General features: G+C 39.8%; 1 protein-coding gene across 1 annotated transcript; it reads right to left on the bottom strand.

Moving 5' to 3' along the window:
- Nucleotides 1-939: 939 nt before the first annotated feature.
- Nucleotides 940-4,067, bottom strand: cmtm8b (CKLF-like MARVEL transmembrane domain containing 8b). The gene is made up of 4 exons (XM_039694340.2): nucleotides 3,482-4,067; nucleotides 1,711-1,884; nucleotides 1,511-1,630; nucleotides 940-1,026 (listed from the first exon to the last, which is right to left on the bottom strand). Exons 1-4 carry the CDS (start codon nucleotides 3,635-3,637, stop codon nucleotides 940-942), a joined length of 537 nt encoding a protein of 178 aa, XP_039550274.1. The 5' UTR covers nucleotides 3,638-4,067.
- Between the last annotated feature and the right edge of the window lie 14,633 nt (nucleotides 4,068-18,700).

Raw genomic sequence — 18,700 nt, 5'->3', positions numbered from 1 at the left:
CATTTCAATAAATAGATTACAATATACAGAAGAATGTAATAGGAAGTATGGGGAAAACCCACATACTTTAAAGAACCTAAATCATGTGGACTTTGTTCAGGAGAAAAAAAGTAAAAACAATTCATTTATGAAATCAAACATATTTAAAACAGAAAAGCTTTTTAGAAATACACAATAATAATAATATGACAATGCATAAATGTACTCTACAGAATTTTGGGTTAAGACTGAAATTTGTTTAGGTTAAAAAAATGAAAAGGATAGGCTACTTGAAGAATATTTTAAAAAAGTAAAGCGTCTGTTTACAGACTTTTAGTGACTTCAGTCTCTTTAGAGGCAACATAAAGGCAATCCAATATTAAACAACAATGCTAAAAATAAAATAAAAAAAAAAATAAAAAAAAACTCAGTAACTAGACTACCTTTCCCACAAGCATTGTAAGCCTAAATTGATCATAGAACAATTGCCACCAAATGGTCTATCAATTTAGGCTTAGCCTACAGTACAATGCTTTTGGGAAAGGCAGCCCTGGTTATTGTGATTGATTCACTAAAATGAACCGACTCATTGCAATCATTAGCTGGACCACATTTCTTTATTTAATGCAAACAAGGAATGATAAATAACAAAACCCTAAAACTTCTCATCAAATTCATTCCGACAGCTCCGAATATCAGTAATTACAGCGAGCTTGCCTTGGTGATTAATGGTAACAAAACATTTTACACATTTCTTTTTTCTTTTTTTATATGCATCCTCAATAAATAATTTCTAAAGAAAAACTCAAATGAGAAATATACAGTACATATAAGAACAATGCTATGGTATTATATTAGCATTTTGCTTCAACCACAGCAACATTGTCTCATTGTGTGATTCTTTAAATTTGCATAAATTGTACCTCATGGATAGTTTTTTTTTTTTTTTTTTTAAACTGCTTATGTATCTTCACATTTTGATCTCCAAGATTTGTAATTCACAAATGTATTTCCTGCATAACACACCATAGCTATAGAGGCAAATATCTGAAAAGGAAAAATAACATAGGAATTTCAAATTCAAAATGAATTCAAATAATTCATGTAATTATGACACACACATACAAAACTCAGTACAGTAATGTCTGTTGTTTAGTTAATGTCAATTATTTCAGTCCAAGAAAATAATCAGTTGTGGATGAAAGACATTGCTGCACATGTGCTATGTTTGTTGTTTATATACCATTTCACAAGATGTAAACAACACTGGTCCAGAAACACTTCCTGTTTCAGTTTGTAACTGTTTTCTTTATTTCACATGGAAAGAAACAATCTTAAAGATGTTTGTTTAACTTTTTGATTCAGTTTTAAATGTTCTGTTGGTTGTATTTTATCCCAACTTTTATGTAGTGTTAAAAAACTGAAACAGGAAGTGCTTCTGGACCCGTGTTGTTTACATCTTGTGAAATGGTCTATAAGGAAACAAGAGTATTGATCAACTAATCAGAGAGAGATAAGTTGCATGTCATACCGTTGATGCCACCCAGCTGATGAAGTAGTAGCGCCCCCTAATGGCCACATTCGAAGATACACCAGTGACCACAGCTGCTGTCAGGTACAATACAGAAGCGCTGCCATTAAAACATATTCCCTGTGAATAAAGAAGCCTTCAGTTTAATGAAAGGTTGGATTAAAAAAAGTAACATTAATTTGTAGTTCTATATTACTCACCAGAATTGTCCATGGGATCTGGGGAATCCTGGTGTGGGCCGTGGTCAGGTACAAGAGGAAAAGAATGACAGTAAGCACCCAACAAAGGACTGACACAAACATTACCCACCCCAGTGCAGGAACATGGAGGTACTCCGTCCCACCAATCAGAGTCCACACCAGAAGCCCAAACACCTGAGATTGAGGATGGAGACTTATAGGACTGAAGCAGCACTGTTCATTTAAACAAGGGAAACACATGAAAGTGATCTAAAATCAACTATAAGAATGCAGATAACAGTATCACGGTTTCTGAGGGAATGCAGTCGTTGATAAAACGTATAACTTTAATGCATGGATAAAAGCCTCTGCAAAGTTTAAATCACCAACTCATATTATAGAACCTGAAAAGAACTTTTGGATTGAGCTTAAAAAAAAAAACATTTTGAGAAAAAAAACAAATAAAAAAAAACAATGACAAATATGTTCTCCAAGCAGCAGAACAGGACCTTTCCACCACCCATTTTTAACACCATGTTATTCTCCAGAGATTTCCCACCCTCCCTTCCTGTTATATACAGCCAAAGAATTTCTCACTGTGCATGATATTACAGGAAAAAATATTTTGGGTTTAGAAGACAGAGCTGGGCTGTAGATTATAGCAGGAAAGGGAATGATTGAATTTGACTCATAGCATGTGGTGGAAGGAAGAAGAACAATACAAGCTGAAAGGAAGAGTTTGTTTCCCAACTGTTTTGGTTGGTCCTCTTCCTCTCTTTCCATAGAGAGTAATTATCTTTATAACCAACAAAAAGTCTTAGATTTTGTTGTTCCTATTCACTACATACCATATTGTTTCAAGCAATCCCTTGTGAAAAATAAATGTGTCTGATTGCATTGAATGTAGCATGTGGTATACTATAAATCTTTAAAGTAGGCTATATTTAAAAACAGTACTTGTGGAAAATATTAAATTACATATAAATACGATTGTAGTGTATAAAGAGAGTACACTTTCATCACATTCTTAACACATTTAAGTATACTTAACAAAGTGCACTTTGTAATGCCAAACTAAACATTTTAACTTAAAGTACATTTTAACTCATTATGTTTTGATAAACTTGTGTCATGCTTTAAAGAAAGAAGTACACTTATTTTGATGTGTTGACTAACATTAGAACATGTAAAGTACTTGTAGTGTGACACTCAATATTACATTTAAAGTTAATATATTTAGGCCTATATTAAATTGCAAATTCATCATTACAAATTCGTCATTACAAATATATTTAAATAGATGAAAATGTGCAATAGAAATTACATTAAAGTATGTAAATGCATTCGGCAGTACACCTTAACCATATTTCAAAGCCAAATAAAAATAATTAAGAAATTAGATAAAGATATTACATATAAAGTCCTACTTAAGCACTCTTAATTCCAGCTAATTGCATTTGATATAAACTGAAGTCTACACTATAAATTGAATGTAGTTTTGGCCACATTTTCATTTGATTACACAATTGAGTTTGCACTCAAATATATCAAAAGATGCAGCAATTCTCCTCTGGGAAATGGAAAGTCGAAACAAAACTTATTCATATAGACAAAAGGTACTATTCGTAGTAATCTAGATTTTCTTTCATTCTAATTCATATTACTGTAGCCTAATGTTTGTTTCATCAAGTGACTTAAAATAGTCTATTAGCTAGGATAAACCAAGATTAAAAAAAAGAAAAGATAAATCTAAATAAATTTTGATTCATTAGATATACAATTAGATACTTACGATTTCTCCAGCCATAAACATGCCACAGGCAGAACGAATAAAGTTCCCATCATAAGCCAACTTGGAGTGTGACAAGCCTAAACTCTCTATATTTGAGCTTTTACTTGTTCTGTCAGCACTGCTCCTGTCGATGCGGGACTCGGAGTCGATCTCCATTCTAACGAAATTACGAAATAAACACCCCGAATGAGCAACGAAATTATCCTTCCTGCTCCCAAAGGAAAGGAAGTTTAGGCTACTATGGTGAAGGTTTAATCCATTCGTGAAAGAATTGTTCTTTTGAGTCGGATCTTTTAATCTGTTGAACCGGTTTAAAAATAAATCTGTGGACGATTCGTTAACGGACAGGTCCGGTTCTCGAGCCAATAAAACTTCCCTATCCTCACGTCTCTTGGATAAGACTACTAGACATACAGTATAATCTATGTAAAATGAGACAGTCCATCGTCATGAACTGAAACCAGAGAGAGGAGAGATATAACCAATTCTATACGCTTCGGTTGGTTCACCTGCAGTCCAAGCAGCAAATGCAGGTAGGCCGACCCTTTTCCTCGGCAAACTATGGTTTTGAAGGTTTGGTTTCGTTTTTTTTTTTTTTTTTTTTACTTATGCAGGATATTTATTGGTAAATTAACTTCAACAAGCGCCCTTTTCGTGTTCTAAAAGCAAGCGTTATTTGTAGGCTACTGAATGACAAGCCTTATTCAAACGGAATCGATTCTTTTAACCGATTTGAGTAATTAATTTGTATCCGACTTAAAATAGTGTTTTATTCACGAATTGCTGTAGCATATTATTTCTAAACTAATTAAAACAAAGGCATAACCTGCAATAAACAGCCATATGTTTTAGGTGTTTTCATGGGTTTGAGTTCGGTTCTTTTTTGAAGAGAACCCAGTTTGTTTCGACTCGGCCTCAGGATGCCACCATGACCACGTAAGTAGCCTATACTTTCGCTATTGAAAATGTTCCAGTTATGTTTGTATGTTCCGGTTCTCAGCATATAGGCTATTATTGCTGAGTTATAGAGCAAATTTAAAACGTGGCAAATGTAACATTCACAAGCCAGTCATTTGTCATCTGAAAGTAGGCTAGCACTGTCATGACCTTATTAACATTAAAGATATTTTTTAATTAGCCTAAATGTTACTTTTGGTGGAAGAGAACCCAAGGCCTCGTGACAAGAAGGGGAAAGGAAATGTATTATAATATTCCATTTATTATAATAATTCAGTTAGGCCTATGTCACTAGGGGGCAGCAAATACAAAGAAGTTGCTTGTCAAACCATAGTACTGAGAGCTTCATCCTATTGCTGTATTATTGTCTCTATATCTAGTAGGCTATTTTGTAGAAAAGACGACATTTTCTGTAACGTTACTTAAAAAATGTGACTATAGGCCTAGAATTAATTGTTTTATTTGTGCTATCTTGATTTCACACACTATTTTGTCTCATTACTAGAATAGTAAAATACTAGTATTTAATCTAAAGAGCAACATTTAGAAGACAGTCATTACATGACGCCGCTATGGTACATCAAATTCAAATCATATGTCGAGCAACCAGTAAAATATCTATTTTCTGTTATAATGTATATAACACAGTTGCCATAAGCCTATTATTTGATGGCGGGTAGACCTCATCCTTTCTGCCAGCTCTCTACTTCAAAGGTTTGCTTTCACTTTGTTGATCTGATTTTTTATTTATGACTAAACAAACCTGAAAATGCCATGAAAGCATCTGGCCCAACTGTGTTGCTATACCCGACTAATACAGTTTGTTACAGGCAATATCATTGAACGGGATCTATTGAATTAAAATATTTTATTTGATACTCAGAATACAGCTATTGTTGATACTCTGTGCACAGTATTAAAATCCTGGAAAATAAAAAAGAGAATCAGATGGAATTGGATTTTTTTTTTTTTTAATAATTGATTAGAAATAAAATTAGTTGATCAATCCATAATCCACTTAATTTAATGCTCAATTATAATTATATGTAATATTTTAATCAAAATCTATAGTTTTAGCTCTGGAAATTAACAATACTGGTGGAAAATATTGGCAAAATAAGATGTCAATTGCCCAGCACCCTGCGTGTGGCCTGTTCGTCTCAGTAACCTCTAATTATTAATTGTTGTTCACAGCGGTTGCCATGTAGTCTGTTGTAAAGGTTATGCTTTCGATAAATGCTCAGTCCCACAGAATGTAATTAAGTCATCTCAGGAGGAGACGTGCTGTGAGACTCAGGCTGGGGTAATGCTTCAGTGGCAGCCATGTTTAAGATGCATGTTTTTCAACAGTCTAACAGAAATTAAATGAAAGTTTAGTTATTGTGAATGTAATTAAATAAACAGGCCACAGATTATATAATAAATATTACCAATACCTACCCATTAAATAATGTGGTGTTTTTGTGGGTAACACTTTATTTTACAGTGCCCTTGTTACACATTATATCTAGTTAGTTATTACTATATATTGTCCATAATTACATGTAACTAACCTAAACCGAACTCTAATCATAACGCTATAGTTAATTATTAATCAGTACTTACATTTATAATTGCACTGTAACATGAAGACTTTAAAATAAAGTTTACACTTTTTATTTATTTAATTATATTACAAAACATTTTAAAAAAATTACAGCATACAGCATTAAATTAGGTTTTTTTTTAGCTGTCATCTGTCTTAATTTGAGAGTCTAGGGCTAGTTCATGTTTGTCTCATGTTCAATATTCTGAGACAGCCTCCATGAGAGTAGCAAGGTTAAAAGTTGAATGTCACATACTTTTCCTTTGTACTTTAATTGTAGCTAATGGCAAAGTCAGGATGTGCGCATACAGAAAAGATCATTAATTGATCATTCCCATGTAATTCAGATTATCATTATCAGAATATAAATATGTTCTCCTCAAATTGAAAGAAAATGGACAGTATTGAGAATTGGATCTGCATTATTGTTTTGTAAAAATTAATTAAGATGAGGAAACTAACACACAATTATATTTATGAGATGTTTTTCAATTTTTTTTAAATGTACTAAGCGTATTTATATTTACTAACGATGATTTTTGTGCTTGTTCAAAGTTAATTTTTTAGTAAGGATGGAAATGTTGGTGATAATAACAACAAAAAGAGTTATTGTATTATTGACAGTCAGAGGCACTCGGAGGGCTTATTGTTCTTTTTTTAAAAGAAGAAAGTCTTCAGCTTTGTCTATGAATACTTCAGGGATCGTATAAGGATAAATAAGCCTCATAATGCAGGGATTGTTGCTGAGATAATAGCCAAGACAGTCAATAGGACTGACTTAGTCTTTAAATCAACAGAACTTTAGGGATTTGTTAATATTACAAAAGTACAGTAGTCAATACTAAACCCTGATGCTGAACCCATGCATCACCCTCTAATTACCAGATCTGTGGAGTCTCTGCGTATTAAAAAGATCTAGATCAGATTATGATCTCTTAAGCCTTTAAAAAGATGAGTAGGTTATGTGAGTTTCTCAGCATAAATGCACATCAGAGAGCGAGAGATGGATAATCTCATTCACAATCAAACACAGATAGATTGGGTTGTAGGCTATATATATATATATATACTAGACCCAATCTTGATGACATACATCCAAACAATATATACTAGACTCAACCATGATGACATACTAGACTGACATCCAAACAAGCTCAAAACAATCAGATATTCTATTTAATGGTGTTCTATCACGGGAACTCACTACAACGTCCATTTCAGTGCCCATTCACTTTAGTTTTATCCCTTAATTCCAAGTCAAAGGGCTGTGCTTTCGCTATTGAGCCAGGGTCAAGAAGGTTAAAAGGGGGCTGTGATAGCCGTGACACTGTTGCAATCAAATACGAGAATGCGACCTCTCTGCAACTTTGGCTAACAATTGCAACACCATCAACAATTTTAAAGTAGAACTTTTTCAAAAGAGTCTCGAGGAAAAGAAGGTCCTTCATCAAGAATTGAAGGGGTAAAAGCAGCTAAGTGTCCTTTAATGCTCAGTCTCTCCATTACCTCAAGCCTAATGATGACTCCTGAGGATGGTCACATTCAAGATGGAGTCCTAGAAGTAGATGAAAATCAGATCTCTCCTTTTGCACTTTTCAGCCATGAAAATGGTTATCGTGCCACTGTAAAATCCTTGAAGCAAAATTGAAAAAGGAAATTAAACCGGCTGAATTATCTTTTTTTAAAATCATGAATGAAGGGCCTTTCATGGTCTCTGGAGCAAGAAGGGAGTGTGTTTGAAGGAAGAGGGGGATGGTGGGTCTGCATTAAGACATTCTCATCCCGGATGAATCTCCCTGCTTCTTCCCTTTTATTTCCTTTCCTCTTCACCCAGGCTCCTATGCGGTGGTAAGCCGCTCGGAGAATCATTGAAAGGGTGAACGAGGAGCCAACACCGAAGGGATTAATTATTTCAGTGTCTAGGACCGGTCCGGATTTACCAAACCACTCAGAGACACAGGCAAATCCCCTCACCTCTGTATGAGAACAACATACATGCAAACATTTCAGTCGGAGTCCAAAAGAGGTGCAGAGGAACATGGGAACAGACACTGCGATATGCCCATGGTTAGTTTACATCCGCTCAGCCTTGGAACTGCCAGATATAATCAATGCTTCCATTCGTATGAAGAGCAAAAAGAGTAGAGAAATCCATTCTGACCACAAACTGACCATGAAAAGACAGGTGATCTGAGACTTATAGTTCAATCAAAGTGACTCTAACCTGTTCAGGCAAACAAAAGAATCCATGTCTGACTCCTGGTCACTCATATTTGCAAAGCTCTTTCTACTTAGCTTGAAAAGAACTTGGCAGTTTATTTATTTCTGTAAAGTCAATTATATCCAGATATCTTTGAATTATCTTGAATATCATCAAATATCTTAAATAGAATATCATAGATACAATACAACAGAGCTGGTATTAGTGCAGGGCTCAACATCTAATCTGCTTTTATCTAAATAAGCGATTTTGTTTCTGTGCGGCGCAATGAGAAAATTTCATTATTTTTTATTTATAGATTTAGTTTTTTTGTTTTTTCAAATGAAATACCAAAAACAGTCTGACTGCCTTTCAATTCAATATGAATTCACATTTAATTACTACAAAATTAGTATTATTAATTACCAATTTATGTATTATAAATTATACTCATTTTTAATAATAGAAGAAACAAAATTTTGCAATTTTGATAGATTTCACACATAACATAGATTATATACCATTGGATTATATGTATATATATATATATAATTTTGTAATACTAAAATAAATAAAATGGTGATATTATGGGACATTTCACATGCACACACATTGATTTAGCTAAAACAGTCAATTCACAGAGATCATAAAACACAAATTCATCCATTTTATATATAATTTTTTTCATGGAACAAAAAATATATATATATATATTTTTTTTTTGAGTATCTCTCTGATTTGAGTGTCAGTGATGCGTCTGTGTAAAAGTCAGGGCCCTCGGCTGGGGCCCATTTCACAGTGCTAATGTATTTCACCCAGCTCAGTATGATCCACATCGCCGCAGGTAATCCATGTCAGCTGCCTCATTTATACTGGCCTGATACTGGGGACCTTCTCAGAACGTTACAATCACGCTGGCAAACCTCAGTCTGTCAGGCCAAACTACCACTTTCAATAATATACCAAAGCTTCATTATAACTCCACACAGAATTGACTTATCTGTTTATTGATTGACTGCATCATTTTTACTTAATTGTTTTGACACAATCCATGTGTTTATTGGGGAAAAGGATGCTTCATAAATTTATTTATCATTTGAAACAAACACTGGAGCAGTTTGCAGCCCTACCGTCAAATATAAGTACATGCAAAATGAAATATTGAAGTCAAGTGTTATTAAAACATCCTGCAGGATGTTTTTGTGCGCACAGGTGTTAAATATATCTCATGGTTTTGTATGGTGTTCATATGTCTAATAATGCCTAATAATTATAGATTAATATTTGTTTTTGACACCGCCCTCTGCAACCCCTGCCCTGCTGAGCATTCAGAGCTCAAATCCATTCTACTAAATGACTCCTTGCTGCCAGAACAACACACACACTTTCCGCCCTCCTCCGCAGTCACTTGTCAGCTAAACCAGATGTCGCCTCATAATTGGCTGATGTGGGCACCCACAAAGGCAAAGACATTATTACACGCTCACACAGCAGACGCCGTTGCACCCCACCCCGCATCCCAGAATCTTCTTCCCTATTCCCAAACCCAAACAAGCTTCCTACGCTACACTACAATAAATAAAAACCGTCTCACACTGGCAATTGTTTAAGCCTGTATCGCTGTCAAACTTCACCGTGAGAGAGAGCGATAATCAAACCTTAATTCGATTCAATCCGAGCAGAAACAAAGCTGGGGCCAGGAAATAAAAATGGCGGATGTAGTTGTGGGAAACGTGGAGCAGGTCTGGTCCGTGGTTGCGTTGGTGGATTTCTCCCCGACACAGAGAGAGCATATCTAATCAGCATTCCTAAAACCGAGGCGGGGTGAGAAAATAGATCCCAGTCTTAGTACGGCGGCCCCCCTGCTGTGCTACCTGTCAAAGCCGATATTTCCCCTTCAGCTCCCCACAACAAGACCACGTTTACCTCCTTTCATATATCACCCATCATTCCTCCCAACAAACTCTAAATATGTTTGCCAGTTGTAATTGGATAGAAGTTTAACTTGATTTCTCTTCATTTTGATTTGGCTGTGAAATAGAAGATGACCTCAGTTGACCTTATTGTCGATGTGGACATTTTGGATAGATTGGAAGTATGGGTCCTAGTTTGCAGCATGCGGTATGATCTCTGAATTTGTCAAAAACAAAAGCTGGATATTCGAGAATGTGGCGAAAGGTTGGATTCACACACCTACATAGAAACGAGGAAAACTCTCGAGCGGTAGAGAGAGAGAGGTGGCTAAATTTCATTATGTTTTGGCAGAATATTCCTATAACTTACTGGGGATACATTCTCTCTGTGTTATGCAGCGAAAAAATCATTTGCATTTTTTTTTTCCGCAAGTGTGAAGTATCAAAGGCGGGCCCCTGCTGAGCAGCGAATAGACAGAGCTGGCAGAGGCATGAATTTTTCAGCAGCTTTCGCCCTCCCTCCCTTTCTCTCTCTCTCTTTCTCTCTTTTCCTGTCGGTTCAGTCGATACGCTGCGTGGACGAGAAGCCCAGGCTGCATGCGAACTAGCCGAACTAGCTGCATCCCCGGAATTCCTCCAGCTTCGTGAACTGGTACCTGAATACCAAATTGAAAGTAGATGTGTAAATACAATTCTTGTGAGTGTTTCGTTACTTCCTCGGAAGTGATTATCCATGGCAGCAGATGTGATAAATCTGGAAATCTTTCATATGTTTACCTCTCTTCCACCGCTGGGGACACACAGTATTTGCCAGTTTGTTTCAGTCGTTCACATTAATTAGGCTTCGGTTTCAGTCAAATCCCACCCTTAAGAAGAGGGTGAAGGAAATGTTTTGACTCCTGTTACAGACTTGAGCTTAGCTGTAGATTTTTAATCGAGGGGGATCTGAGGATATGGCTGTGTTCTACATCTCAATACAAGTGCAGACGGAGGAGCTGAATTAGGATGCAAGAGAACAACAAGCATGCTATTCAACTTTGTTTTAACGATTAATATGATCTCCCCCGTGAAATTAATGTTGTTTACGTTGACAATTTAAAAAAAAAAGTGGCCAGTGTTTGCATTTAGGGGATTTGTATTCGAATGTGTGTTAAGAGTCCTGACAACAAAGCTTATATATTAAAAGTCCTGTAAAAAAACACTAGTATTATTCGTATTTATTAAATGAATAAACCAAGATTCAAAAATAAAATAATTATTATGAATTAATAATACACATTATGAGCAACTACATGCCTAAAGCGTTGACATTTTTAAGTTTAAATACAAATTAAGTTATTATTGACATCTCATCAACACGCTGTCACAGTCTTCGTCTTCACCTGTTTGTCCCGTCAGCAGCACTACACTTCCCAGGATCCTCTCGTCACCCTATCCCGTGTTCACTCCCTCATCAGCCACCTGTTCCTCGTCATCATCATCTGTTTCACCTGTTCTCATCCCATTATGTTTGATTATTCTGTGTATTTAGTTCCCTCTGTTTTACCCATGATTGTCGGTCGATGTTGAATGTTACCTCTGTGAAACCCCGTCCTCCTGCCTGTATGTGGAAAATAAATACGTTTCTTTGGTTATCTGGATTCCTCCCGCTCATTCTGTCTGCACTCCTGTTCTCCTGCACCATACCCCGTGACAGATCGACCGACCTCTAAAGAAAGCCGAGCATTATGGACCTTCCAGCGGTACGCCTCCTCTGTCTGCACCAGGAAGACCGCTCCCTGGAGTCCCATACCAGGGACTTTCTGGAGTTGGCGTGCCTCACTCACTATTCGGACCAATCGCTGTGTGTTTTCTACATCGCCGGCCTCAGCGAGCGGTCCCGGGCACGCCTCCCAGGGAGCGGTCCAGAAGATAATTTCCTCGCCTGTGTGGAGTGGGTGCGGGCGTGCTGTGGATCCCCATTCTCCGTGGGGGAAGTCACCAGCACCACTCCAAAACCTGAGCCCTCATCTTCACTGCTCACCGTCAGCCCTGCCGAGCCTGCGCTCACCGTCAGCCCTGCCGAGCCTGCGCTCACCGACAGCCCTGCCGAGCCTGCGCTCACCGTCAGCCCTGCCGAGCCTGCGCTCACCGTCAGCCCTGCCGAGCCTGCGCTCACCGTCAGCCCTGCCGAGCCTGCGCTCACAGTCAGCCCTGCCGAGCCCGAGTCTTCACCGCTGGTTCCGTCCAGCTCTCCAGAGATTGAATGCTCTTCACCGCTGGTTCCGTCCAGCTCTTCAGAGATTGAATGCTCTTCTCCGCTGGTTCCGTCCAGCTCTCCAGAGACTAAATGCTCTTCCCCGCTGGTTCCGTCCAGCTCTCCAGAGTTTGAATGCTCTTCCCCGCTGGTTCCGTCCAGCTCTCCAGAGATTGTATGCTCGTCACCGCTGGTTCCGTCCAGCCATCCAGAGACTGTATGCTCGCCACTGCTGGTTCCGTCCAGCTTTCCAGAGACTGTAAGCTCTTCACTGCTGGTTCCGTCCAGCGCTCCAGAGACTAAATGTTCTTCACCGCTGGTTCCGTCCAGCTCTCCAGAGATTGAATGCTCTTCACCGCTGGTTCCATCCAGCTCTCCAGAGTTTGAATGCTCTTCCCCGCTGGTTCCGTCCAGCTCTCCAGAGATTGTATGCTCTTCACCGCTGGTTCCATCCAGCTCTCCAGAGTTTGAATGCTCTTCCCCGCTGGTTCCGTCCAGCTCTCCAGAGACTTTATGCTCGTCACAGCTGGTTCCGTCCAGCTCACCAGAGAATGAATGCTCTTCACTGCTGGTTCCGTCCAGCCCTCTAAAGACTGTATGCTCTTCACTGCTGGTTCCGTCCAGCCCTCTAGAGACTGTATGCTCGTCACTGCTGGTTCCGTCCAGCTTTCCAGAGACTGTAAGCTCTTCACTGCTGGTTCCGTCCAGCTCTCCAGAGACTAAATGTTCTTCACCGCTGGTTCCGTCCAGCTCTCCAGAGATTGAATGCTCTTCACCGCTGGTTCCGTCCAGCTCTCCAGAGTTTGAATGCTCTTCCCCGCTGGTTCCGTCCAGCTCTCCAGAGATGGTATGCTCTTCACCGCTGGTTCCGTCCAGCTCTCCAGAGACTTTATGCTCGTCACCGCTGGTTCCGTCCAGCTCACCAGAGAATGAATGCTCTTCACTGCTGGTTCCGTCCAGATCACCAGAGAATGAATGCTCTTCACTGCTGGTTCCGTCCAGCCCACCAGAGACTGAATGCTCTTCACTGCTGGTTCCGTCCAGCTCACCAGAGACTGAATGCTCTTCACTGCTGGTACCGTCCAGCTCACCAGAGAATGAATGCTCTTCACTGCTGGTTCCGTCCAGATCACCAGAGAATGAATGCTCTTCACTGCTGGTTCCGTCCCACTCACCAGAGAATGAATGCTCTTCACTGCTGGTTCCGTCCAGCCCTCCAGAGACAGTATGCTCTTCACTGCTGGTTCCGTCCAGCCCTCTAAAGACTGTATGCTCTTCACTGCTGGTTCCGTCCAGCCCTCCAGAGAATGAATGCTCTTCACTGCTGGTTCCGTCCCACTCACCAGAGGATGAATGCTCTTCACTGCTGGTTCCGCCCAGCCCTCCAGAGAATGAATGCTCTTCACTGCTGGTTCCGTCCCACTCACCAGAGAATGAATGCTCTTCACTGCTGGTTCCGTCCCACTCACCAGAGAATGAATGCTCTTCACTGCTGGTTCCGTCCAGCCCTCCAAAGACAGTATGCTCTTCACTGCTGGTTCCGTCCAGCCCTCTAAAGACTGTATGCTCTTCACTGCTGGTTCCGTCCAGCCCTCCAGAGAATGAATGCTCTTCACTGCTGGTTCCGTCCCACTCACCAGAGAATGAATGCTCGTCACTGCTGGTTTCGCCCAAACCTCCAGAGAATGAATGCTCTTCACTGCTGGTTCCGTCCCTCTCACCAGAGAATGAATGCTCTTCACTGCTGGTTCCGTCCCACTCACCAGAGAATGAATGCTCTTCACTGCTGGTTCCGTCCAGCCCTCCAGAGACAGTATGCTCTTCACTGCTGGTTCCGTCCAGCCCTCTAAAGACTGTATGCTCTTCACTGCTGGTTCCGTCCAGCCCTCCAGAGAATGAATGCTCTTCACTGCTGGTTCCGTCCAGCTCTCCAGAGACTGAATGCTCTTCACTGCTGGTTCCGTCCAGCCATCCAGAGACTGAACGCTCTTCACTGCTGGTTCCGTCCAGCTCTCCAGAGACCGAATGCTCTTCACTGCTGGTTCCGTCCAGCCATCCAGAGACTGAACGCTCTTCACTACTGATTCCGTCCAGCCATCCAGAGACTGAATGCTCTTCACTGCTGGTTCCGTCCAGCTCTCCAGAGACTGTATGCTCAGCACTGCTGGTTCCGTCCAGCCATCCAGAGACTGAACGCTCTTCACTACTGGTTCCGTCCAGCCATCCAGAGACTGAATGCTCTTCACTGCTGGTTCCGTCCAGTCCTCCAGAGACTGTATGCTCATCACTGCTGGTTCCGCCCAGCCCTCCAGAGACTGAACGCTCGTCACTGCTGGTTCCGTCCAGTTCCTCCGAGCCCGAGCTCTCTTCTTCGCTGGGCCCGACCAGCCCAGCCCCAGAGACCGTCCAGCCAGCGCCAGAGACCGCTCAGCCTGCTCCGCCCTGGCCACGCCCTCAGTCTGCTCCGCCCTGGCCACGCCCTCAGCCTGCTTCGCCCTGGCCACGCCATCAGCCTGCTCCGCCCTGGCCATGCCCTCAGCCTGTTCCGCCCTGGCCACGCCCTCAGCCTGCTCCGCCCTGGCCACACCCTCAGCCTGCTTCGCCCTGGTCTCGCCCTCAGCCTGTTCCGCCCTGGCCACGCCCTCAGCCTGCTCCGCCCTGGCCACACCCTCAGTCTGCTCCGCCCTGGCCACGCCCTCAGCCTGTTCCGCCCTGGCCACGCCCTCAGCCTGCTCCGCCCTGGCCACGCCCTCAGCCTGCTCCGCCCTGGCCACGCCCCTCTCAGGCCCCAGTTCGTCCCCCCTCCTTCCTCTGTTCCGCGGCGTGAGGTCACGCCTCCCGGGAGGGGGGAGTTCTGTCACAGTCTTCGTCTTCACCTGTTTGTCCCGTCAGCAGCACTACACTTCCCAGGATCCTCTCGTCACCCTATCCCGTGTTCACTCCCTCATCAGCCACCTGTTCCTCGTCATCATCATCTGTTTCACCTGTTCTCATCCCATTATGTTTGATTATTCTGTGTATTTAGTTCCCTCTGTTTTACCCATGATTGTCGGTCGATGTTGAATGTTACCTCTGTGAAACCCCGTCCTCCTGCCTGTATGTGGAAAATAAATACGTTTCTTTGGTTATCTGGATTCCTCCCGCTCATTCTGTCTGCACTCCTGTTCTCCTGCACCATACCCCGTGACACACGCATACATATAAACAACTATTGTGCCTAATATCTCAAAGTATTGACAAATTAAATGGTAACACTTTACAATAAGGTTACTTAGTTAACATTGGTTAATGTATTAATGACCAAAACATTTGTTACAGTGTTTATTAATCTTTGTTTATGTTAGTTAATAAAAATCCAGCTGTTGTTCATGTTAGTTCACAGTGCATTAACTGATGTTAACAACATTTGATTTTAATAACGTATTAGTAAATGTTGAAATTAATATTAACTAAGAGTAATAAATGCTGTTGAAGTATTTTTCATTATAGTTCCACTGTAAAAAAAAACAAAAATGTTTTTTTAACTTAAAAAAAAAATATGTTACCTGCATGGTTGCCTTAAAATTGTAAGTTAATTGAAATGGAAAAATTGAGTTAATGCAATGAAGGAGATTCATTTAATCACCAGAAACTCAAAATATTATGTTGTCTGAACTACGTTGATTTAACAAAAGAAAAAATGGTGTGATTACAAATCATGAAATATTTTTTGTTAACTAATGAACCTTTATTGTAAAGTGTTACCAATTACGTAAATATGAAATATTAATAATGATATACCTCAGAGGAATCATGAGCAAATGAATGAATGTGTGAATACATAAAAAAGATGATTATGTGCTAAAAAAGGCATTTCGTTTTCATACCAAAATTTGAAGTAACACGCATGTAAAGTGTTCAGCTCATAAATGAATGATCATTGATATGGGAGGGTTTAGGTTTATACATAGGTTATTCATCTGCAAATGTACCATACAGCTATTTCGAGCACAACTAATGTCTTTAGGGGACGGTGCTTGATCCAGACGCCGTCTACCTGTTTCTAATCAGCTGTTTTCAGCACTGCTATCAATTTGCAAGTAATGTGTTTTCGGAGAAGTCTGGCAGGTAAGCTCAAAGACATTTCCATATTGTTAACTTTAGCTCAGAAGCGTGCAAATTCCCATGCCTGCAAATATTGTTATTCCGAGCAAAACTGCCAGGCCTATTTATTACAGCAAATAATTGAATGGTTCTGTTTAAAAAAGGGCTGGTGACTTATGCTGTAAAAAATGAAAGGCTGCAAACCAGAATTCCATGTCAGTGTCACACCCCCCCCCCCCCCCCCCAAAAAAAAAAAAAACCTCTTCTAAATGGAAAGTCTCATTAAGAGGTAAAACATCGCTGTTGCTCAGACACTGTTATTATTGCCTGTCTTCCAATACTGTTGGGGCCAAAAACCAATATTATTCTGGATCGGATGCTAAGCACTGTATTATTGAGGCATCTCTTGGAAAAGCATGCCGACTCCTGATAACTCCATTTATTAAGCATGTTAGTGAGCATAACAGTAATAAATCAGAAATTGAATGTCTTCTTTTTAAAAAAAAAAAACAAACAAACAAAAAAACATGGGAAATGCATTAAATGACCAAGATTGAACTGTAGAATAAGACTCAACCACTTCTTGCCCCACATCCCACAGTATTATATTTCAATGCATGGTTGCTTTGGCATATCAGACATGCCCACGTGCCTAATTGTGTGTGTGTGTTACAGTAATGCACACATATGAACTATGTGGCTGTTTTTGGGCACATATCACCTTAGGCACATTGCCAGTGTGTTAGAGTGAGCTCGGGAACCTTAGTGATGGAGTGAGACATGAAAGAAAGAGAGCCACTTAAGATACGGATCTTCCATATCCTCTCCTGCAGCACTTATATCTGCCATTATCAACTTCTAATAGAGCCATCGACGCTATCTCAGTGAGAGGAAATGTCATTTAGATGTGTTTAGAATCACATTAGGGTACACAGTGAAGGTGCAAGCATTAGGATTGAATGACGGGGCGGCTGCTCTGCTAGTATTTACAGCCCCTAGGGAACTAAGGTGATGGTGGTGTCCTTCCTCAATGTTTTAGGGCCCTAATGGGCTATTCTGTATAGCCGGGGCAGCTCGACCTGCCTGCTGCTGATAAGAGTTTTCAAAACGACAAAGGACCAATGTGCCCCAAACTAAGTAGCTCAGGAAATCGAGCTTCACCCAAAAATGAAATTCTGTTATTATTTACTTCTGTCGTTCCCAACCTAAATGCCTTTTTTTTGTCTGCAGAACACAAAAAAAGCATGTCAGTTTTGGTGACCATTGACTTCCACGTGGATGAAAAACACCCTCTTCTTTTATGTCCCGCATGATCATGAAAAAACACGAGGGTGAAATAAATTTAAAAATGTACATTTTGGGGTATAATATCCCTTTTAAATATGTTCCATTTGTTCTGGAGTAAATGTTTGTAAACCTTTGCATGTTTGTGTTTCTGTACTTATTGTGAAAATGAAGTGTGCTTAATTGAATGTGCACTTAAAAGCTGTTAAAAACATGTTAAAAGCTGTGTTTGCAGATGATATAGTAATAATAACTAAAAAGTGTATTTAAAGAGAGTACACTTTCATGACTATGATTCTTAGCACACTTAAGTACAGTTTAAAAAAAAGTGCACTTTGTAATAATGTCACATTTACATGTTTTATTACAATTTAATAATAAAATAATACTAAAAAAGTACACTCATTCAAAACATACTAAAGCACACATAAAGTACTTGATTGTAATTTTAACGGTAGTGTGCTATTTGATTATATTTAAAGTATACTGTATACTGTATTCTTAATTACAGTTTTTCTCCATTTCTTTGGCTCATTTCTTGAAACAGAAATTACATTCTCAAAACAACATGGACAAACCTCCAAACTACTTGGCAATTGTTCACAACAGAATTGAATTTCTCATTCAGTTCATCAAATTTCAAATGCCTAAGTATATGTCTCAATCTTTGCAAATGATTAAGTACAGGTAGCCTAAATTTAGCACAATTTCCAAGTGAATAGATATTGTTGATCTAAACTGATTGTTCATTCTCAGTCTAATGGTTGTTCACTCCAAAACATGTTAGCCTCATTTCATTGTATAAGTCATCACATGCACAATAGTCTGATCAATTGTCAAAATTAGTCAAGAACATAATACCATGAATACCATATATGAATCCCTTGGAACATTTGATACATTTACAGAGTTTGGGTTTTACTGTAACATTTCAGTAAGTCTAGTCAATGATGATTTCCCC

Source organism: Pimephales promelas, chromosome 12, assembly GCF_988280905.1.
Source record: "Pimephales promelas chromosome 12, fPimPro1.hap1.1, whole genome shotgun sequence".
Taxonomy (NCBI): Eukaryota; Metazoa; Chordata; class Actinopteri; order Cypriniformes; family Leuciscidae; genus Pimephales; species Pimephales promelas.
Note: the sequence above shows the minus strand (reverse complement) of the source record. Positions and strands in the feature narration are given on the sequence as shown.

Coding starts and splice junctions, on each gene's coding strand:
- cmtm8b (XM_039694340.2), bottom strand. CDS start 3,637: ATGGAGATCGACTCCGAGTCCCGCATCGACAGGAGCAGTGCTGACAGA. Junction 1,885..3,481: donor TGTTTATGGCTGGAGAAATC/GTAAGTATCTAA, acceptor CCTCAATCTCAG/GTGTTTGGGCTTCTGGTGTG. Junction 1,027..1,510: donor TCAGCTGGGTGGCATCAACG/GTATGACATGCA, acceptor TTTCCTTTTCAG/ATATTTGCCTCTATAGCTAT.